A 24,777-nucleotide genomic window follows, 5' to 3' on the forward strand; every position below is an offset into this window, starting at 1 on the left:
ACCTGCACCATTAACCACTATTTTCAAGATTTACAGTTTAAAGTCTCAATGGCTCCAATAATCAAAGTGAATTAAACATTCTTAACATTCATAAATATTTACCTCTCCCATTCCCCGAGATTCTAATGCAAGAGCTTGAAAATCATGATTCATTTCATCCACAGATCAAACCTGTTGAATAACAAAAACAAAAATTAGTAGAAAGAAAAATGTAAATAGATGGCGTCAACTATTTTTATATTATATTAAAGCTACTACTGACAGCCTGAGCTAAGATGGGCGAGAAGACAGGTTTTCCTAAATAGAGCATGTGACAGCAATCTGCACTGAAATCTGTGGGAAACCTGGGGAGGGATCTTGGGTTATTCTGTGTGCCAAAAGAAACCCTACTAGTTTCCTGAGCGAGATGGATGGTGCCAACTGTGTCGCAGCCACCACTGCTCTCTAAGGCCAGCGCTCACCGAGCTCCAGCTGAAGGAGGAGGGAGGTAAGCAGAGAGGTCTTTATAATACCATGGCTCACACAAAGCAGGCTGCGGCAAATCGCAAAGTGACTGGTGGTAAAGCCCCAAGGGAGCAACTGGCTACCAAAGCCGCTTGCAGGAGTGCGCCCTCTACTGGAGGGGTGAAGAGACCTCACCGCACAGGCCTGGTACCATGGCGCTTCATGAAATTAGACGTTACCAGAAGTCCCCTGAATTTCTGATTCACAAACTTCCCTTCCAGAGCTGATGTGAGAAATTGCTCAGGACTTCAGAACAGACCTGCAACCCCGAAAGTGCAGCCACTGGTGCGCCGCAGGAGGCAGCTGAGGCCTACCTGGCTGGCCTTTTGGAAGACACCAACCTGCGCGCTACCCATGCCAAATGTGTAACCATTATGCCAAAAAATATTCAGCTAGCACATCACATATGCAGAGAACGTGCTTAAGAATCCACTTTAAAAAAAAAAGTTTTTCTCTTCTTCCTGTTCTTGGTAGTTCTGAACAGTAGGTATTTTTTCCCCATGGGGTCAAAAGGTACCTAAGTATATCACTGCAAGTGGAAAATAGGGAACAGAAATAGGGTATTTGCAGCTGTTCCATTTTAACTTGTGTGTGAATTTTTAAAATATAAATGCAGGGACATAAAGCAACAATGCAAGTCAATACGTTTCAGTTCAGTTCAACTTTATAGCAATATAAATAAACCTGTTGATTTTTTCTGGATAATGCCACCATTTGATTAAAAAAAAAAGAAGTAAATGTTTTATTGATGACAATTACAAAATGGTGTCTGTAGCACTTTTATCACACAGTAGAGTCCCTCCACTCACTATGCTTTTCTAATTTGCACTAAATGCAAATACATATGTTGAATATTGTCTGTCTTCTGTGCTGTTCCTGTAAATGTTATTAAAATAGTTAAACTAAAAAAAAATATGGAAAGTAAAGAATAGAGGAAGCGAACTCAAGTACTAAAATATAGTTATCTTTTTTGTTGCAGTTCCTATTACAAATTATTTTCCAAAATTTCTCAGCGTTTCCTTATTTTTGGATATTATACCAATAAAAATTTTCACTGAAATTATTTAAGTGATGCTTCAGTTCTACCTTAAAGCAACATATAAGGTAATCAGCTGTAATTTTAAGAGTCAGGTTTCCTGAAGAATAATTCCTTTTGCTTCTCAAACTAAAACTAAAACATTATTTCTATTTTTTCATGTCTAACAAACAGTTTAAATTGCTAATTGCTTTTTATCTTTTATGTGACAATGTGTTCTTGAGTCAGAGGCCCTGTGCCTCCTAGTGTTTAATACTGCTGGAGAAAATCACTTAGGTATGAAACAAATGCACAGCCTTCAAAATGTGGGGCTCTACATTACAATTCTGCTCTTTTCTCCCGTCAGTTCTCGCTTTCTAAATTCCCCGTAGCATTTCGATGTTACAAATCACTCCTCCCCCCTCCTGCAATACAGCGCTCTGTTGCTACTTTGTCCTCCATGATAATTCTTTTTTTTCACTTACGTGTCTAGTTGCTTCTTCTCAGTCTCCTATTTGTCACCTCAATTTGCAAATAAATGTTAGTGTTCCCTTAGCATTCTACACAAGGAACTCTTCTCTAACCTTTGTCCTGAGCAGTACCATTCACTCTGTTTTAGGACCCTTCCCCCCCATATTTGGACTTATAAACCAAATCTCTCCCCTCTTCAAAATTTCCAACTATCTTCTTCCTCCTATCCCTGGAAACACCACAGGAAATTCCAACTTTATTCCTCTTTCTTCCCCACTTCTAACTTAATTCTTCTCATACCAATATCCAATCACTAAAGTCAACCTCTTACTTTACTTAAATCTATCCATTTTTCAGTTGTCTGGTTGTTCAGACCACCATCATCTCTTATGTAAAATACTGCAATCCTCTCCTGTCTTCCCATCCTACAATCTAATCTCCAAAAATGTAGTCATCTTTCTGAATTGTACTCTGATCATGTGACTCCCATGTTTTCATCCTTGGCTTAAAGATAAAGCTCAAACTCCTTAACATGGCTTACAAGGGAACAGTAATGGATTCAAATTATAGTTCTAGCAGCTAGTACTTCTACGATTCTGGACAAGTAACCTAAACTGTTTCTTCTCAGTTTCCCCAAGGGAACATAACTCCAGCAGCTGCTACATGGATTGTTGCGAAAACTGAATTAGGTAACATAAAACACAATAGTACCAAGTGCACACACATTCAAAAGTTAGATATTAAGAAAAGCTCTTCAATCATTTTATCAAATGGCACTTCAACAATTGGATGTCCATACAGGATGGGCAAGAGTAGGTTTACAGTTGTTCATATGGAAAATAATGTAATAATTAATAAGCTAATTAATAATACAAGAATAAACTTTCGCGTACAAACCTACCTTTGCCACACCTCATTTTATGTAAAAAAATGAACTCAACACATACTTTACACCTTAATATAAAAATTAACTCACAAAAGATTATATACATACCTAAATGTAACACCTAACCTTATAAAACTTCTAGAAAAACAGAGAAAAGCTCTGTGAACTTGTTTGGTAATTAGTTTTTAGCTGAACATCAGAAGCAGAGTCCAAGAAAGAAAACCTGATATCTAAAAATTTGATTTCCATAAAAGCATGCTCTACAAAAAAAAAAAAATCACAGACCAGGAGAAAAATATTCACACATTACATATGCAATACAGGAATCGTATTCAGAATATATTAAAAACTTATTAAAAAGTAAGAAGAGGACAAACAACCAATTAAAAAACAGGCAAAAGATCTGGACAGATACTACATCAAAGATATGTGGCAGCAAATAAACTATTCTTCTTTCTTAAATCTTGTTAGAAAAGCTGCTTCATTAAGAGTTTTCACAAAATAAATATTTCATTCATCCTTCCATTAATTCAGTAAACTTTTACTGGGTATCTTTAATGTGTAAGATTTTGTAAAGAAAAAATTGAGTTAAAATATGATCTCTGGTCTCAAAGAGTTTAAAATGAATCTGATGTTTCCTGGTAACTGGAAGAGGAGCTCCTACTAGACCAAACCCTTCTACAGATAATGATAAACTCTGGACAATATAAGCAAAAATAAAAATATAATTAAAAATAAATAAAACACCTTAAATTCCTATAAAAAAAAAAAAGTCTTAAAGGCTTGAACATCCAAAGGACAGAGTTTGGGACATGCACAACAGCTGGAAATGAAGAAGTCTTACAAAGGAGGCAACCAAATTCTGCTTGGATTTTTAGACAATCCCTGAACTACACACGTGGGATAGATTCCAAGAGCCCAATTAAGGCTAAAAGAACTAAATTTTGCTGCTAACCACCACGGAAGTCAGAGTTTGAGTCCCATGAAAACAAAAACAGAGCCAATATTCTCCATAAGCACATAGAATCCAGAACATCTTCAATATAAACATGTATCTGGAACACAATACAAAAATTTTAAACATAAAAAAAAAAGGGAAACTCAATTAATAAAGACGAATCCCAAGATGACGCAGAGGTTAGAATTAGCAAGATCTTAAGTGACTACTACAACCGTGGGCAGAGATGAATGAAAGAAAAAATTATGCTCCATAATGAAAACAAAACAAAACCAAAAAACCAAAAAACAAAATTCCAGCAAAGCACAACCATACAAATAACCAAAAGGAAATCCTAAAACTGGAAAATATCTTTAAAAAAATTTTACTGGATGCACTTAACATCAGCCTGGAGATAAAGGGTCAGGGAATTTGAGGCAGATCAACAGAGATTTCCCATCTGAAAAAAGAAAATGAGAGAAGAGAGAGAACGAGGTGGAAATTTGAAAAAAAGGCCATAAATTTCCCTAAAATTCATGAGCAAAATTTACAGACTCAAGATGCTCAATGAACCCCAGTCAAGATAAATGGGGGGGAAAAAAACCCAAAAAACCTCATACCCATGGAGATCATAATAAAAATGCTGAAAACCAATGATAAAAAGAAAACCCTGAGAGCAGCTGGGGGTGGGAGGGACATTACATAAAGGGGGTGGGGGGGAATGATATAAATGACCCCTGGGTTTGCACTAAAACAATGGGGACCAGAATATAAAGTGCTGAAAGAAAGAAAAAAAAGCCAAACTGGAATTTTATCTGCTGGAAATACTCTTCAAGGATAAAGGCTGCCCTGGCTGGGTGGTTCAGTTGGTTGGAGCGTCATTCCACATCCCACAAGGTTGTGGGTTCGATCGCTGGTCGGGGTGCACATGGAAGGCAACCAGTTGATGTTCATGTTTCTCTTTCCCTCTCTCTCTTTCCCTCTCTAAAAGCAATGAGCATATCCTCAGGTGAAAATTTAAAATAATTATTAAAGGCTAAATCAAAGACATTTTAGATAGAAAAGTTCATTACAACAGACTTCCACCTCAAGAAATGATTTTTAAAAAATTCTCCAGGCTAAAAGAAGAAGATAACAGATGTAAATGTGGATCATCAGGAAGGAATAAAGAACACCAAAATGGAAGTATGTGCGTAAGTACAAAGGACTATTTTTTCCTTTTAATGTCTTCAAAATGCATATGCCCATTTAAAGCAAACATTCCAACACTGTATTATGGATTTTACATTTGAAGATGATCTAATTTACACGCACATTCAATATCCACTACAATAACTATCTCTGGCCATACCATAATGATACTGGGTTTTTAGAGCAAAACCCAGTTTGAGATAAAAATATTCTTTTATCACATGACACACACATAAATAAAATTTCATATACAAATATACCATATATGTTATGGATACTTACATATAACCACCAATTAAAAGAAATCTTGGTCCAAATGTGTCCCAACACATCGTAGTCATACAATCTAAGTTCTCCATCTTAATGTGACACACTAATGTCTTAGTAGTTTGCTTTAGCAATCTTTGATTTCTAAATTTTTCTTTAAAGTTCCCTAAATTTGGATAAAGTATACATTCATTATTCTATAAGTACTTCATAGGATTTCATATTGCTCTTGACTCTACGACCTTTACACTTTTTATGCATAGATTTACATTTATGATCTCAATTTCTCTTAAGCCTTGTATTTATAGCCCCTATATTTCCTAGAACTCTCATTACAGCCTCAACTTTTTCCAAGCATTAACTGCTTCCCAAATCTACTGGTGAATCATACAAATGTTTCAGGATTGTTCTATTACTCAGGATGGAAATGGCTCAAAAATGGATTACTATTCTGCTATTATAAGTTCACAGTTTGACTTTTGCAAGGTAATCCCTAAATCTTAATTTACTTATCTGTTGTAAAGAAATGAGATAGTGTATTCAAAAGTGCTTTGTGAGCTACTAATAAAAAGTACCCACCAAATACTATTTATCATCAAGAGCATCATCACAGACTACTCTAGAAAGAACTGATACTTTGAGGTTCTTCCGGCGATCAGTGTTCGTCTCTGGAGTCAGCTTTTCAGAGTATTTCAGCCTCCTGCCCTGCTGTTAGGTTAACTATCACTGAACTTGAAAGTAACAGTACCACTTCTAACCTAATTTCTAATTAGGTTACTTTTAATTTGCAGTAACCTGTAGCCTCAGATATCCAAGTACAGTAGACTTGTAAGATTAAACAGGCTCTAATATTTATCGCTAATAAAAACAAAAAACACATTCTAAAGGCACAATGCTTTCTTAGGAAAACAACTGGGTATCATATATATAAATGCATATATCTCATGAATCAGTCTCCCCAACTTTGGGAATCAGGCCTAATGATAAAAATCTAAATATAAAACAGCTTTTTGTACAAAGATATTTGTAGTAGTGTTGCTTGCAATCCTGAATTTATAACTGCATACTGTCCCACAGTAAGTAATCATGAGGCAATTAAAAATATTTGAGTTTGTAATTAAGAAAATGCTTGTATAGTAATGTTAAATACTGAAAGGAAGAGACATCAAGCCAAGATGGAGGTTTAGGAAGACATGCATCGCCTCCTCGCACAACCATAGAAAGAATTACAACTAGATCTCAAAACAAATAACTCAGAATCATCAGAAAATCGAGCTGTATGGAAGTCCAGCAATCGAGGATTTAAAGAAGACACATTCATCCAGATGGGTAAAAGGGGAGGAGTCACGAAGACAGGCAGAAAGGTGGCAGCGGCAGCAGCACAACAGACTGTCCCACATTTACATATGGTGAATAAAAATTGGTAGGGATACCTTTGCAGTGGGCTACCCCAGCCCCAGGCCAGACTGCACAGCCCAGGTGCCCAGTGCTGGGAAGATAAATCCCCATAACTTCTGGCTGTAAAAACCAGTGGAGATGGGGTGGCGGAAGAAACTGCCAGATTTTCAGGAGACTCATCTAAAGGGCCTGCAGGGACTGAGAAGGAATGCAAACCCACCCACTCTGGGATTCACCACCAGGGCAACAGCTGGAAGGGAGCCAGTCACATACAGGAAATCAGTGAGGTGACTGGAAACTGAGCAAATGGAGCGAGTGTGGGGCAAACCTCCAGAAGCCAGGCATTGTCCCCCCTCTCCATGCCCTCACCCCACACAGAGCCACAAAGTGGAGAAGTGGGTTGCCCCACCCTGGTGATTACCTAAGGCTCTGTCCCACACAATTTATAGGTGCTTTTTCTACAATAGACCACATTACTAAGACAGGGAGTCAAAGCAGATCTATCTAATACACAGAAACAAACACAGGGAGGCTGCCAAATTGAAGAGACAAAAAAATACGGCCCAAATGAAAAAACAGAACAAAACACTAAGAACTAAACAAAACAGAGATAAGCAACCTACCAGTTGCAGAGTTCAAAACACTGGTGATCAGGATGCTCAGAGAACTCACTGGGTATGGCAACAATATAAAGGAAAGAAATGAAGTTTACACTAAATGAAATAAAGAAAAATCTACAGGGAACCATCAGGGGAGGGAAGCCAGGATTCGAATCAACGAATTGGAACATAAGGAAGAAATAAGCATTCAACCAGAACAGCAAGAAGAAACAAGAATGCAAAATAATGAGTATAGTATAAGGACCTTCAGTAACATCTCCAAACATACCAAGGTCCGAATCATAGGGATGCCAGAAGAAGGAATAAGAGCAAGAAATTGAAAAGTGATTTGAAAAAATAGCCCTGGCTGGTGTGGCTCAGTGGATTGAGTGCCAGCCTGTGAACCAAAAGGTCGCCAATGCGATTTCCTGTCAGGGCACATGCCTGCATTGTGGGCCGGGTCCCCAGCTGGGGGCGTGGAAGAGGTAACCGATCGATGTCTCTCTCACACATTGATGTTTCTCTCCCTCTTTTTCCCTCCCTTACCCAGTCTCTAATAAAAATAAATAAACTTTTTTTTTTTAAAGAAAAAGAAAAATAATGAGAAAACTTCCCTAATTTGGCGAAGGAAATAGCTATATAACTCAAAGAAGCACAGAGTCCCAAACAAGTTGGACTCAAAGAGGACCACACCAAGAAAATCATAATTAAAATGCCAAAGGTTAAAGATAAAGGTCTTAAAAGCAGCAAGAGAAAAGCAGTCACCTACAAAGGAGTTCCCATAAGACTATCAACTGATTTCTCAAAAGAAACTTTGCAGGCAAGAAGGGGCCGGCAAGAAGTATTCAAAGTGATGAAAAGCAAGGACTTATAACCAAGACTATTCTATCCAGCAAAGCTATCATTTAGAATGGAAGGGCAGATAAAGTGCTTCCCAGATAAGGGAAAGCTAAAGGAGTTCACCATCACCAAGCCAATATTACATGTTGAAGGGACTTATTTAAGAAAAAGAAGATCAAAACTATGAACATTAAAATGGCAATAAATTCACAACTATCAACAACTGAATCTAAAAAAACTAAGTAGACAACCAGAACAGGAACAGAATCATAGGTATGAGGATTATTTGGAGGGTTATCAGCTGGGAGAGGGAAGGGGAAGAATGGGGGAAAAGGTGTAAAAATGAAGAAACATAATTGGGAGGTACAAAATAGGGGGAAGTTAATAATAGTATAGGAAATGGAGCAGCCAAAGAACTTACATGCACAACACATGGATGTGAACTAAGGGGGAGACTGCTGGAGGGAAGGGAATACTGAGTGGAGGGGAGTAAAGGGGGAAATTGTGACAACTGTAATAGCATAATTAATAAAATATTTTTTAGAAAGACATAATGAAAGGAAATAAAATCCATAACAGTCCTTACATGATCAGAGTACACCAATTTTTTCCATCTATTTATCTGAAATTTTAATAGCTTTCTATAATAAATTTGCATAATAGATGAATGAGAGGGAGATTTTTATTAAGGAAAAGTATAGCAGTAGACTTAAGAAATTTCTAAAGAGTAAAGCACTGAAACTTAATGAAAGTCTTTTTTGCTTATTCCAGGTTTTATCTGTGGTCCAAATAGAAGAGGTCATAAGTTAAAAGAACCTCTGAATAAATGTGAGAGGTCTCTTACCACTATGGATCAATTCTTTCGTTTGCCCAGAGCAGGGATCAACAAACTTTTTCTGTAAAGACCTAGACAGTAAACATTTTAGGCTTTGTGGACAAACAGCCATAACAATATAAAAATGAATAAGCATGGATGTCTCCTAATGAAATGTTATTTACCAACAGTGAAATCTGAATTTCATATATTTTTCATGTGTCGCAAAATTATACTTTTGATTTTTTCCCATTAAAAAAAAGTGGGTTTTGTTGTTGTTGTTGTTGTTGTTGATTGTTTTTTAGAGAGAGGGGAAGGGTGGGAGAGAAACATGGACTGGTGGCCTCTTGCACTCACACTGACCAGGGACTGAGCCCGCAACCCAGGCGTGTACCCTGACTGGGAATCAAGCCAGCAACCTTTCGCTTTGCAGGATGATACCCAACCAATTGACCCACTTCAGTCAGGGCTTTCCCAAACATTTAAAAACCTAAAAATCAATCTTAGACAGTGGGCCAGACAAAAATGGGTAGTGAGCCAGATGTGGCCCATAGGCCGTAGTTTGCCAGCCTTTCCTATAGTGTTTTTACTCTTTTGACTACTTCAATATGAAGAAACCAAAAGTTAAGCATTAGGGCTTTGCTTTCAACTTGTTCAAACATACTATTTACATGCATTTAAAGGATTTCAGATTCACATTTAACCAAAGGTGATTTTATTATTTTCTTTAAATAACCAAGTAGGTTACAGGGAAGACTTTAAAACAAACAAAAAACCCCACACAAGACTCAAAATCAGTCTCTCAGTCTGGGGCAGAGATTTTCAAGAAGGTGTGCCACAAGAATTGTTAAAACATTCAGTATCTGACTATTTAGTAAGGAGCATTAACCTCTTTTCCATTAAATTGTCAAATAAAAAAATGACAATAGCCAACACAACAATAGCCATCTGGTGTTAATAAAAATTATATCTATTTTTGGGGTCAGATTGGCAGAACTTTAGCAATTAGTTTATGTGTGCCATGAGATGAAAAAGGTTGGATATCACTGGTTTAGGGTGTTACCACTTATTTCAAACATGAGGAAAAGAAGGGAGAACAAGGTGGAAAAAAGGGGACAGAAAGAAAATAAACACTGTTTCAATGCTCCTGTAATAACCTCCATATTCCCATAATGAAGTGGAAGGGGCATGGCAGCACATATGCCACTAAGCAGGACTCCCAAAATTTTTGCAAAATGCCAATCTTCTATGTCCTATGCAGCTACAAATGTTGATATTATCTTGATGGGGGAGGAAAAGTAGGGGAGTAAGAATTTGGACATAAATGTAACAACTTCAGATCTTAGGGAGAAAAAAAAGAACAATCTTTTGCCGCTGGCCGCTGTGGCTCAGTGGTTTGAGTGCTGGCCTGTGAACCACAAGGTCCCCAGTTCGAGTCCCTGTGAAGGCACATGTCTGGGTTGTGGGCCAGGTCCCTGAGTGGGAGCCTGTGAGAGGCAACTGACTGATGTTTCTCTTGCACATTGATGTTTCTTCCTCTGTCTTGCTCCCTCCCTTCCCCTTTCTCTGAAAATAAATAGAATATTTTTTTAAAAAGAACAATCTTATCTTCTAACAAGCAACGGAGTATCAAGCAATCAGTTACATAATATTAAACTATGTTTACTTACAGAAAATGTATCCAGGAGTTATATATAGTACACAGTACTGCTTGGGGTGTAAATGAAACTTCCCAATGTTATTTCCTTTAATAAACAATTAGAATTTACTAATGCAGAAGATACATAATAGAAACTCTTCTGTGGCCTAAAGTTAGTTAAAAAAAAAACCAAAACATTTTTATTTATTTTTAGAGAGGGGAAGGGAGGGAGAAAGAGAGGGAGAAACATTGGTGCCTGTTGTACTTACTCTGACCTGGAATCTCCCTGATGGGGAATCAAATCCCATGACCTTTAGCTTTGCAGGACAACGCCCAACCAACTGAGCCACACAGGTCAGGGCTGAATTAAAGTTAGTTTCTGAAGTTATGATTCTGCTTTCTAGCAAGAACTAACTGTGTTTTATTAAATTCTAAAATCTGCCCTGGCCGATGTGGCTCAGTTAGTTGGAGAGTTGTACCATAACTGAAAGGTTGCAGGTTGGGTTCAATCCCTGGTCTGAGTGCATATGATCAATGCTTCTCTCTTGCATTGAAGTTTCTCTCTCCCCCTCTTCCTCTCTAAAAGCACCGAAAAAATGTCCTCCAGTGAGGGTACAAAAAAAAAAAAAAAAAAAAAAAAAAATCCCAATATTATAAGCATACACCATTTTATTGCACTTTCTTTTATTGCACTTCAGATGTTTTTACAATTTGAAGGCAAGACCCCTTATCAAAAAAAAAAAAAAAAATTACCACTTGTCTAATTGTGATACTTGCTTTATAGTGGTGGTCTGGAACCAAACTTAAAATATTTCCAAGGTATGCCTGAAGCTAATTTTTCTGTAAGCTGCATTGTTACTAATTATGTGGGGGAAAAAAACTAGATAAAGTACAGTGAATAACTTGATTAAGTTCTGTTAGCTTTCATATGCACTAATGTAAAATCCAAAGGTTTATAAATAGTTTGTGCAAAGAACCAATATGCATTAGTAAGTACATTTCTGTCATTAAGGTACTTATTATTCTCTTACAGCATCTGAACCAATTCCCCATCACATGCCTATCATAAAAAATAAGTTAGGAGGAAAACTCATTTAGAACTACAATAAATGGTACTGAAGTACTTTCTACCACCGTATGATACTAGTCGCATTTTCATATTATAAATTAGTTTTAAGACAATTAGCTTTCAAAGATTTAACATTAGAAGTTTCTACTAATCACTAATATGTAGTAATCTGTTGTTTTACTGGGGTATGAATTGAATCATACTTTTCTAGTGGTGTTGGACAAGCCACTAAGCTAATGGTTGAATCAAGATCCACATCAATATTTTTTAATATCTGCTACTTGTTTGTCCATGTACTTCATTTGGGAATTATGTATGCTTGTAAATTTTACTAGCAAAAAGAACAGTATTACTTACTCAACTACACTGAAAAAAAATTCAGTTTTATGTTTTGAATGTAATTTGGCAAAAATGTGTTATTAATATACAGACTCCCAGAAAACCAGAAATCTCCAGACCCCAGGCCAAACTTCCCAGATTAGAAGTTAGATTATTCCAGCACCAGTATTTAAACATCAAATAAAATTTTACCAAATATTTCTATGTAAGAATGCTTTAGCTCTTTGAGGAAAATGTCAGAGATAATCTCGAGGAAGCAAAATAGGATAAATATACATATACAAATACTTACGAATATGCCAATATAAGGCCAAGACATTTTTCTGTTAAAATTCTCTTAAAAGAGAACCTCCATATATTTGAGTCCTTACAATATTTCTTGTATTAAAGTCATTCTCTCAATTTAGGATTCTCTCAAATACTGCTTAGGAAAGTTTCTTTATTCTGAGAAACAAAATATTGTTTCTACATACAATCTCAATCAATGCCAGTTTTTGATGCTTTTAGACATTACCTGAGAGAAGCAGGTCAAATAGTTAAGATACTAATAAAGATGATGTGCTTTATAAAACTCTTAAGATAACACAAAGGTGCCTCTAATAAGACAAAGGTACATGTGAAGTGTCAAAGATATATTATGAAATGAGCCTCCCCAAAATGGTGTTTGTAAATTAACATTATTTTGTTATTTACTATGCCATTATCTTAAAAGTGGAAGAAGCATTGTATGCCTAATGATGTAATATAATATCAAACAGCACTACCACCTATGAAGAATTATTGCCTAAAAAAAACCCATTAAGCTTTTATCTATCTAATGAAGCTGCTAAATCTAAATAGTACTGGTTTATCAGAAATAGGACAGAGATAGAACAGAATCAATAGATGACACAAGAAAGTAATTACTCAATCCAGAATACAGGGGGGAAAAAACACCACAGGGTGGATGGGGAGGAAATCACCTAGGTTCACCAACATATCTATGACATGAAATTTAAAAAAAAAGATTTTATTTATTTACTTTTAGAAAGAGGAGAAAGAGAGGGAGAGAAACATCAGTGTGCGAGAGATACAATGATCAGTTGCCTCTCGCATGCCCCAGCTGGGGACCTGGCCCTCAACCTAGGCATGTGCCCTGACTGGGAATCAAACCGGTGACCTTTTGGTTCACAGGCCAGCACACCATCCACTAAGCCACACCAGCCAGAAGTGAAATTTAAAGGGAGAGGAGGACTAATATATACAAAGAGGCTCAAATACCAAATATACTGTGTAAACCTAGTTTGAATCCTGATTCTGACAAATCAACTATAAAAAATCTTTCTCTGAAAATATCAGGGAAATCTAAATACAAAAATGGGTATTAGATGACATTAAGGAATTCTGTTATCTGTAATAATAGCAAGAGGATTGTATTTTTTAAGTCCTCATCAGTAAGAGAACAAAACAAGTATAAATTGTAGCTTGTAAAGGGGTTACTCTCCATAAAGTTAAGTGACTTAAAAGTCCAAGCTTTTGTATAAATTTAATGTCATTTATTACTTCCGCAATCATTATTTTTGACAAATAATATATGAATTTTTCAAATGAGCACAAGTATCTTTGGACCAATTTTATGCCAGAGACGATACTAGGCATGTTACATCTAATTCTCACTACAATCCAGAAAAGTAGGTATTGTTTTCCTACTTCACAAACAAGGAAACTGTACCCAGTTTTCCTACCCTAATAGCCAAAGCTCCTAAAATGGCAGAGAATTCAATACTACCAACTAAGCATAAACCATCACTCAGCTGATATGTTAATTATACAACTCTAAAAGTTCATTCCCACCCTTCCTTCTGCTCAACCTAACCCAGTCCCTGGAGAGCTCTTGCCCTTTCTTTACCTCTTCATGTGCCAATCCTACAAATCTTTCCAAGTTTGGCTCAAATGTCACTCTCTTCACCGAAACCTATCCCCAAGCAATCTTTTCCTTAATTCCCATGGCATTTAGTTGGTATTTCTCAATATAGTAATAACATCATCTATGACATGACCATTAGACTTTAAAACTTCTCTACATCAGAATTAGGATAGAAGAAAACATGTAATGTCATTTTACAAACTTATGGTTATGCCACTGTTCAATGAAATGTTAACAGGAGGAAGGAGCTCAGAAAGAAGAATACAAAGGATACTGCAACAAGGAGGGAAATGGACAGTTATCAACTATGCACCCATTAAAAAGCACAAGATGGATGTATTTATGCACATACGGGAAAAACTGCAGGACACTAAGTAAAATGGCAAGGTGAAAAACAGTTTGTTTCTATCATCCCACTTCTGTAAAAACAATACAAACATACATATTTATGCATACCAGGAAAACAATAAAAAATGACACTTAACTGTTAATAATGGTCATATATGGGAAAAGAGCACATATGATTTTAATTTTACATTTTATACTTCTTTATTCCTTGAATATTTCCCACTCAATCCTTACATTTTTGAAAATATTTAAAGTATACGTGTTAAAATGAATGGATAAAAAAGTTACGTGTGCACATACACACAAAAAATGGAGTACTATTCAGCAATAAAAAGAATGAAATTTGTTGTACAGCTGAAACTAATATAATACTGTATGTTAACTGTACTTGGAAAACATGGAATCTTGCCATTTGCAACATGGATGGACCAAGAGGGTATTATGCTAAGTCAGCAAAGACAAATACTGTATGATCTCACTTATATGCAGAATCTAAAAAAACCAAAATAAATGAATAAACAAAATACAGACAGACCCAACTATATAGAAAACGAGCTGACGGTTGCCAAAGGGGGGCAGAGTGGAGAGGGGAGGGGACAGGAATAAAAATAATAATAAAACAGCCCTGGCTAGTGTGGCTCAGTGGATTGAGTGCCAGCCTGTAAAGTAAAAGGTCACTGGGTTCGATTCCCAATCAGGGCACATGACTGGATTGCGGGCCAGGTCCCCAGTTGGGGGCAAGCTAGAGGCAACCACACATTGATGTTTCTCTCCATCTCTTTCGCCCTCCCTTACCCTTTTTCTAAAAATAAAAATAAAATAAAATATATATATATATGTGTGTTAAAAATCAGTAAACACATTTATATGGTCCTTAGTACAGTCAAGTTAGTTTGGAAATCAATGGCCTTATATATGGTAGAATGCACGTATTTCATAAATACACCTATACACAACAGCTATGCATTATGGCATAACCTAGGCATCACTTAAAAGAGAAATAGTCTCACTAGTCTTATTTGTAAACTTCTAAGGGTTTTTAAAGCACTATAAAGGGATTTACATGTATACCCAATACCTGCTATAGAATATATCTCTAGCCACACCTTCATGACACTTTGGGTTTTAAAAAGCAAAATCCAATTTGTAGATCTAAACATTCTCTCACGACCCTATTTAAAGGAATCGCACGTATGTCATTAGCACTTAGTTTTCTAACCATTTCATCTAGGTTAGTTCTGCCCTACTCTTTGATATGCTCCTCAAAGTGTAAAACAAAACAAAATAAAATGGAGTCAACCGACCCATACATTTAAGACCCAATGTATGTGACAGTGTGCTGTGATAAAACGTGATTTACATATTTCTAGCTTTCAAAGTATTTCGTAGAATTGCTCTCTGCTTTGTCAAGTATTGTCAACAACAGGTTAGAGATGATGTGAACTGGGATAAAAAAATTTTGCCATTGATCACTCGTTTCACTCAAGACTATCACTGATCTGAATTCAGAAAATTGCAACGGAAACCACAACACTCCAGTTCTGTGCAGCTTCACTCCTAACAGCAATGTGAATAAAAAAGGTTAGTTACAAAAGGAGGTTAACCCTAAGTTTGGTGCCTTGAAGGTCTAACCACCTGGAATAAAATACATATTATGATTTGGGATGGATCAAAGGTAATGCCTTTCTTATTACAGATAGTGAGGAACTGTTTCCCAGAAAACAAAATGTGCCCCTCAGGGACAATGAGCACACCTATTTTAAGGTCGTTGGTTCTCAAACCGTCACAGTACATTGGAATCTAGGTAGAACATTTTAAAAAACTACAAATACGTACTCAGATCCCACCCATTCAAACTTTTTTGAATTAGCCTGGGCAGGGAAATAGGTGGTGATGCTTCCTTGTGCAGACTGAATTGAGGTCCTTACCTATCACCACAGCACCTATAGCTAAGGAACATATCCTTAAACTCCCGAATGATTTTCTAACTAAAAGTCTGATCGTTCATCAGAGTAACAGAAACCAGAATCAAAAACCTAGAATACAGTTTCCTGCTTGTCTCTGGCTGAATGAACTCAGACCACTTGAACTCTCTGGTCCTGTTTCTCCCTTCGCAACTGAGAGTAACAATGATTCCCTGATAGGGTAATTGTGAAGACTGAATGAGATAATGTATGAATGGAAACATATGTGCTTTCCAGAGTATTAATTACCCACCATAGTGAGTAAACATATTTTTCTGTTTAAAAATCAATATAAAATCCTTTGATCCAGTAATTTCTTTTCTGGGAACTTACCTCACAATAAACAAGAGCACAGCATGATGGAATGTCCTGTGTGATTTTTTTTTTTTCTGCAAGACTGCTTATAGTTGTTAAAAAATAAAACTAAACCTAAGTTCAACAGAAAAATGATCCAGCAAAAACAAAAAGCTATGCATTAAGTATTGCAACTTATTAAAGTTATATTACTAATAAAATGTTCATGATAGTAAATAAAAATACCAAGTTGCCTAAGGTATAGCATTATGATCCCATTTTTGTTTTTTTGTTTTTAAAAAGGGGGTATAAAAAAACCACACCCAACTTTGGTAGGAGAGGAGGAAGTGCTGGCTTTCTCTTTGCATTTCTCTTGTTGGAAGGCTTGCTGAAGTTAGCAAAATAAAGTTTTCTTAAAAAGGGTCCTATATAAACAGTTTAAATGCATCACCGTTTACAGAGGTTTTATCACAGAATAGAGTACCAGCGATCTTTGCGATTTTTCAGTTCATGTTAATACTACGTTGAATGCCCAACAATTAAAACTTGTCTCAAATGGTTATCTGGTAATTTAAAAAAAAAAGGTTTTATTTATTTATTTTTAGAGAGGGGAGGGGAGGGAGAAAGAGGAGGAGAGAAACACTGATTGGCTGCCATGCTTGCAGCACAGGCAGCGGCCTGACAGGGAATTCACCCCGCAGCCTTTGCTTTGCCGAGGGCTGAGCCAGCCAACAGAGCTGCAACAGTAAGGGCGCTACCTGGTAACTTTTAACTGATACACATTATCCATTAGCATCAATACAGCACCAAGGAGAAGTAACTCAAGTGTTAATTAGGCTGTAACAGGACTAAAGGAAGTCATTTGAATGCGCAGTCTGACACAACCTGGGGAAAAAATTAAAAACCCCTAAGCAGCAGATGTTAAAGCAGGTTTAAAAGGATTTTTTTCCTTTATAATTTTCCGAAGTGTGTTCCTTAAACACCTCCTCACATTTTTCTAAGAAATAAGAGGCTCCCTGTCCAATAATTTAGGATATGCTGATCCTCAGCATCCACTTGTTCTTTTGTAAGCTGAGCACATGGTCATTCTGGAATTCATTCTCTGTCATTAGCATAGTAAAGGTTGTGACAAGTCCTATAATTATAACTGCTTACCTTTAACCCAGTGATATCATAACTTTCTTCTGCAAATATGTTAACACAAGTAAGATATTTTGAAGCAGTATTTTGAGTCATGTCCAAGGAAAATAAAGAAAAAGGAATGCATGAATTACATAATATACTCATATTTCAACTTTAACTTTTGACTAAGCCATAACTTACTTATAAGTTAAGTTTTAAAATGTTTAGATTATCACTATTATGAAGTCTAATAAAATATGTGAGTTGTACAAATCTTTGAATTAAGCAAGAGGAATCTTTTAGGTGATAAATATAAACTGTGATTTCTAAAGTTCCTCAAATATTCAAGACTAAGCCTTGAACAGGCGATCATTTGTTTTCCAATAACTTTAAGTGATATGACCAAACCAATTTCCTAAAGATATTAAAGTTTAAAAAAATTCTAAATTGTTGTTCAGAAAACAAAAAACCCCGAACACCTGGACAGCAGTATCTGAAAAGAGAAACTAAATCTATGTTAGTTTCAAGGAGTATTAAAGTTGCATACTCCAAAAAGGGTCAGTGGTAGAAATACTGAGTATAATTTAAGTAAAAATTATTCTGTATTCATTTAAATTAAAAATCTGAAGAAGGCACACTAAGTATCTCATAGAAAATATACACAATAAAACAAAATCTAATCTTTGAAAATAATGAAGCAAATATTGAATAACAAAAGTAGTAAGTAAACTCTTAGGTTCAACTTCTGAAGATACAAAAATAAAAAGTATACAGTAAATTACATACAATTCTCATCCATAGAAAGGAATCATGCCAATTCCTTGGAGGCCACCTTATTTTCAGTACAAAGCTCTAAAAGAAATTTCTTATAAGGGGTTATTGTAGAGAACACAGAGTTGTAACACAAAATATCTTCAACAACATTCTCTTAACAGATGCCAAGGTATCATAATCTCATTTTTGTAATAGTCAGTCCCTTAAGGAAACTCCTGTACCTAAGTCCTAACACAATCCAGAGAAAATGAACACACAGTAATTCTGTAAGGATACCATGACAATATAGTCTAAACCTTCTCAAGTTATAATCTTGGATTTCCAGAGTCTTTCAGGATTGTCCAAAGTAGATAAAGCCCTTAAATCTGCTGGACCCCTACCTTTCTCTCCAGTCCTATCTTTCCAATTCCCTTCCTTACCTCCACTTTAAACCCTGCCATCTCCCTATCAGGGTCACTACACATACTAATCCCTGTGGCCAAACACCATTTCACCCAAGTCATCTAAATTAACTTCTCTAAGCCTTTTTAGACTCAACATTACCTCTTGTGGAAAGCTTTTCCTGACCCTGCAGTGTCTACCTATGTAAACCAACAGCGCTTCGGTGTAGTGCACTATAAACATGAGTTTAATCATCTGCCTCTCCACTTCACTATAAACTCCCTAAGAACAAGGGTTATTTTACCATCAACACCTAAGGACAGTGTAGCACCCAACTGGCATGCAAAACTCAAAAAATATGTGCAAATTTTGGTAGTTGATCTTCATGAAAGGATACAACTTAAGAATATTCGTAGTAACAAATGGACTCAATGTTCACCAAATATTACTCCATGAGTATCTTCTCAACCAGGCTTATGATAAACAGCAGCAAACAATTTTATCTTCTGCAAGATCCTAGAGTACCACTTTTTGGTAGTGTAAGAGCCACATATTTTACAGATTAAATGAAGGCACTTAAGACCTCCCTTCAAATAGAAGCAATCAATTACAGTTCAACTATAAGGTTGGTCCAAGAAAGCATCTGTAGGCAAAACCTGGAGCTATCATTCTCTCTAAACTTCAAATCTTAATTCTGTGTATGTTGACTTTGTTTAAATATTCAGGTTTTACCATTAAAATACAATGTAGATATTAAATGACCTAGTCACCAGCAGCTCTTTATCTGTATATAATTCTTTGTTGGTATTTAACAAAATCATACAATACTTTCCCATTTTTCTCTATCCACAATTTGCCTCATCTGACTGCCTAGCAAAGACCTATATACTATTTAGGGTCAGCTTGACTCTACCAGTCATTGATCTTCTTTAATGTTTGAATAAAAAACAAACAACAAAAAAAACCCAGCACTACATCTTGTACAGTCACTTAAGATTACATCTCACTGATCACTAAGAAGTCTTTCAGAAACAGTGCCTAAAATCAGAGATCACCACTTTGAGATCTAGAACTTCCTACTCTTGATACGATGTCTACTACAATAGAAATCACAAAAATCTACCCTCAAACTAGCTTCTCTACAGTTACCGGTGTTTTCTTCAGGCGCACGCGCAACCTCCCCCCATTTAACACCTGGCAGTCAATTGCAGGTTTTATTGTTCTAGGCAGGTGATGGATTAGCCATTTTGTAGTGTCATTTTATAGCGAATTTTACCAACTCCCTTCCAGGAAACAGATTTGGGGAGGGTTTTGAAGTCCAAAATATACATTAATATACATTTTACCCTAGACGGGTGATAATGATTGCCTTCTTTTTCTGTCCCACTTGCAAAGTACCTAATACTCCAACTACCTCTTCTCTCTTCTCCTTTCACGCTTCGTCCCCTTTTTTCCTACTTGGCAGCTACAGGAAATCCTGAGATATGCACACAAGGTGCACACATCTGGATGTTTTCCAGTACTCTACTCTAAAATCTTTTCTCTCTCCACGAGAGAACAGTTCAGAGGATCAGAACTTAAGTGAAAAACCTGTGATATGTGAGCTGAAAATGGATGGGATTGCAGTGGCTAAATTTACAGAAGTAAAATGAACTAAAGAAACTATCCATTTGCCAACATGCTTGAATAACCAATCCTATTTGATTCCTTAAAGTACTTTAGAAAAATATAAAAAGGAGCCAGGCAAGGGTCAAAAAAAAAAAAAGGTGCCCTGGCAGGGTACTCAGCTGGTTAGAGCATCCTCCTGATACAACAAAGTTATGGGTTTTATCTCCCATCAGGGCACATAGAAGAATCAACCAATGCATGCATAAATAAGTGAAGCAACAAGCAGGTTTCACTCTTTAAAAAAAGAGACACTGTTTATAAAAAAAAAAAAATCACCAGAAATACAAAATTTTCCACTATAAGAATTAAAATGACTCGGGAAGGTGACGCATGTTTAATTAGGCAAGTCTTCCAATTTTTCATTTTGAGTTATTAAAAGAAAGTCACTAGGAAAAAATATAGTATTAACCTTATGTCTCTAAACACACTGCTACCTGAAACTCTGAGAAGAAAAGCAACTTATCATGTACCAACCTATGTAATAATGCTATTCTGTGTTTCATTGGAAAAGCTTGAAAATATTTCTCTGTAAATCCAATTTTTCCACTACAAAAGCAATATATTTTAAACAAAAAATGTCTTCTATCCCTATTACTGAACATAAAAATCACTTTAGCCCTGGCAGCTGTGGCTCAGTGGATTGAGCGTCGGCCTGCGAGCCAAGTGTCGCTGGTTCGATTCCCAGTCAGGGCACATGACTAGGTTGCACGTCAGGTCCCCAGTTGGGGGTGTGAGAGGCAACCACACAGTGATGTTTCTCTCCCTCTCTTTCTCCTTTCCCTTACCTCTAATAAAATTTAAAAAATAATAAAAAAAGAAACAAATAAATTATAAAAACAAAAACACCCTAAAACTATGAAACTTTTAAAAAAAAATCACTTTAAATATTAGCATCTGAGAGATTAGGTTTTGAGGAAACCCTTTCCAACCACATCAGAATTCAGGAGACACACAGGAGTTAGACCGATGGCAATCCAAATAGCCCCTTTATTACTGATAAAGCTACCCAGGAAAGCAGAATTTAGACCTAGGCCACACCCCATAACTATCCCAGGCCCGTCACAGGTAGCACTGGACAACCACAGTCCTCCAGAAAGGGGCAGTGTCTCCCTGGTGGCCTCCTGAAGCAGCAGAACAAAATGCGTTCTGCAGGGGGCAGATTCCCAAAGAGAAAAAGAAAAGGGCAGAGCCATAATTGATCAGTTCCTCTTACAGATTCATCAGAAGAAAGAGTGGGGAGATGGAACAATAGGAGCAAGGACGACTAGTTTTATGCCTTCTTAAAAAACAGCAAGAAACTAGTAGGTCACAAACCAACTCACCCAGTTATAAATACAATTTTTATCTCAGTCTCAGCTGTCAGTAAAATGGCCTCCAACTGTGAATGTAAGCCAAAGCCATGAGATACAAACATTCAAATATTTAAAATATCCTTAAGTCTTAAGAAAAACAAACAAAACAAAAACAGAAACAGAATACTTTCCTATCTTAGAAAACCAGCAAGTTTAAAGGTCACTGAGTAAGGAAGCATGTAGAACTTGAGTTCAGGAGACAGGAACCAACCTCCACTTAAAATAATGAAAATTCTGCCAATGTCTATAAAAAGGAAATGACAGTTTGGTCACTGAGAAGATGGGGTTTGCATTCATACCTGGCCCAAACCTCTGATCATAATTATAATTACTGCTGCCAGCTAGGGTAAGCACCTGCACAGGAGGACTAATTATCTCTCGCCATCAGAAAGATTTATAAACAAGTACAAAAGGTTTAAGAGAAACAAAACCCTAATATCAGTATATGTGTTAAGACTGCATTACCGTATTTGCTTTATATACGTTCAATGCCTAAGAAAAACTGGCCTATTAAAGTGACAACCTTGTAAGTTCAATTTAAATATAGCAGTAATTTAGTTTTTTTTTTAAAGTGTAATCTTACTAAACATTGTAACACCTAAGAGAACTCCGGACTGAAACTAAGTTTAAAAAACTATGTATTAAAGTTAAACAGTTTACGTTATTTGAAGATGTCCAGGTTTTGTTAGCAGCAAATCTAACTCGAAGATGAAACAGCTAAAACTGTGCAAGAAAACTGAACTTTAAAGAAGCTAAACTTAAAAGCTTAAGAACCTTGGAACTATTGTAACAATATAAAATATACTTAAAAAATAAATAAATAAAAGCTTAAGAACCAGGATCCCGATATATGTTTAATTTTAAAAATCAGAGTAAACCTTTTCTGGTACAAAAACCACCCTCAAGGACACCAAAAAATTCTAAATAACTTACTTTTACCAAAAGTGGGACTTTTAAAGACATTCCTGCAAAAGGGAAAGGCCAAGATCTATTTATGATGGCTGTGCAGATGAAACAAATAATTTCTTAAACCAGAATACTGAACTGCTAAAATCAGAATCTTAGCCAATTAAAAACATTTATCTTTATATTAACAGGAGTCCTGGCCAGAATTCCTTAAAATCATCTTCGAATACTCCAGGGTCACGTGGTGTAGTCATCTACCAAACACGACTCTCGGCAGTAAACGTGCTTCTTCAGCAGTAGACAAGCTTTTCAAATCCTTAGGTAACTCCCATTATTAAAAATTTTGATATACAATACCTTTACAGGTATTACATTTCTCTTAAGCTTTTGAAAGCATTTTTCTAATAACGCTTCCCCTGATAACCTTTACTGAAAGTATCTGTCACCAATTTTAAGTTAAAAAGTTCACAAAATGCCGAGCCCGATCAGATTTTAATCGACGTGATTGTCTTAACACAAACACCATTACGTCCGCAATACGGCTCCCCACCAAAAAATGTTTCAGTGTGCGTTAGAATGAAAAATTATAAAAAGTGGGGTTTCCCTAGCTATGTTCTCAAAAGCAGCACTAACTTTTTTACAAGCGTGTTTGGCCATAAAGCCTTAATTTCAGATGGAAAACTACTGCTACAATGTTTGAAGCCTCTAAATCTTTCCTTTGATCTCAACTTACACGTTTCTGAGTATCAAAAATCTGCTACTGTAACAACAACACAACCTCCCTCACTAACGGTACCCAGCACGTCGACCCCAGATCGCTGCTTCTTTCATACCCACACCTGTCCGCCGCCAGCTTTTCCCGGACACTCGCCGGCCCCCGAGAATTCCCACGCTTGTTTTCACAAGCCCACGGCTTCCTCTTCGCCCACTTGCAGCGCACACGCTTCTGCGATCCACCCGCCTCCCCGCCCCCCCTTGCGAACGCCACGGCTGGGCGCACGGACAGCTCGGTCTCTAACGCAAAGCGCGCCCGAACCCCAGAGCCCCGGTGGGCCCCCGGCGCCGCGAGGCTTTGGCCTGGCGGAGGGATGGAAGCGGGGAAGCCAGGAGAACCCCTAAGCCGGGCGCACACCCCCTTCCGGCACCCCTCCCCCTGCATTGTGCGAGCGGGCCCCAGGCCGCAGCCGTCCCGGGCACCCCACGGGCTCCGTCCGCCCTCCCACCGGCGGGCTGCTCCCGCCGAGGCCGCCACACAAAGCCCGGGAAGCAGCCCCAGCGGCGCCAGAGCACGGGGACAGGGAGCAAGCGCGATGGACTTACGGGGCTGCTGCGGCCGCGCTGCCTCAGCCGGGGACACCGACCGTTGGGCACACGGCGGCGTCGCTCTTAGACGTCCTCCCCTCCTCCGCCTTCGGTGGCGGCAATATCTTCTTTCTCCACCTACCTCCCTCCCCCCCACCCCACCTCCTCCTTCTCCTCCCCCTCCTCCTCCGAACCACCGAAGTACCGAGGGCGAGACACAGAGACTCACAACAACATGGCTGCCGCCGCCACCGCCTCCCCTCCCCTCCCCTCCCCCCGCCCACCGGGCGCCCGCAATGCACTCCGGGAGAAAAGGGAGGAAGGAAACACTCACCGAGGTGCGGCTCCGCTCAGGGGCTTCCGATGATTCTCCCGCGCTCTCGGCGCCGGCCGCGGGGGCCGGGGTGGGGGGGCTCTGCGCGTGCGCACGCTCTCGGCACTCGCACGTTTCGTCCGTCTCTCCGGCGTGCTCTCCCCGCCCTCACTTGCGGCTTCGCATCTGGGTCTGGGCTTTCCGAGGTCCCTGGCTGGAGTGAGCGCCGGGCTTGGGCGGCGCGGCCGGAGTGTTTTCGAACGCTGCGTTCGGCTGTCTTCCCGCGTGGGGCCTCGACCTCAAAATTCGCTTCCCCTCCACTTCCTCCCCGGTGGCTCGCTCTCCCCCAACTGCGATGTCCTTACTGCTCGCACTCTGCTTCCGGGGTGCTGACACCCACAGGACTCGTACAGCGATCCAAGCCTTTAAAGGTTCATCCTTATCCTTTCCCCGTGGCAAGACTATGGAGACACATTTT

General features: G+C 38.0%; 1 protein-coding gene across 5 annotated transcripts in view; it reads right to left on the reverse strand.

Moving 5' to 3' along the window:
- Window positions 1-24,372, reverse strand: part of PUM2 (pumilio RNA binding family member 2) — a 90,896-nt gene extending 66,524 nt beyond the window's left edge. For 4 of the 5 annotated variants that reach the window (XM_090280946.1, XM_090280945.1, XM_090280944.1 and 1 more), the window contains exons 1-2: window positions 24,005-24,116; window positions 103-171 (exon numbers count right to left, since the gene is read on the reverse strand). In XM_090280946.1, coding sequence (XP_090137072.1) covers window positions 103-153 — 51 coding nt within the window. In that variant the 5' untranslated portion in view covers window positions 154-171; window positions 24,005-24,116. Of the gene's footprint in view, window positions 1-102; window positions 172-24,004; window positions 24,117-24,320 lie in introns of those variants that run through there. The other variant, XM_090280943.1, reaches the window with a different exon arrangement.
- Between the last annotated feature and the right edge of the window lie 405 nt (window positions 24,373-24,777).

The sequence above is a fragment of the Furipterus horrens genome, unplaced genomic scaffold (genome assembly GCF_987537825.1).
Source record: "Furipterus horrens unplaced genomic scaffold, mFurHor1.1.pri manual_scaffold_6, whole genome shotgun sequence".
NCBI lineage: Eukaryota > Metazoa > Chordata > Mammalia > Chiroptera > Furipteridae > Furipterus > Furipterus horrens.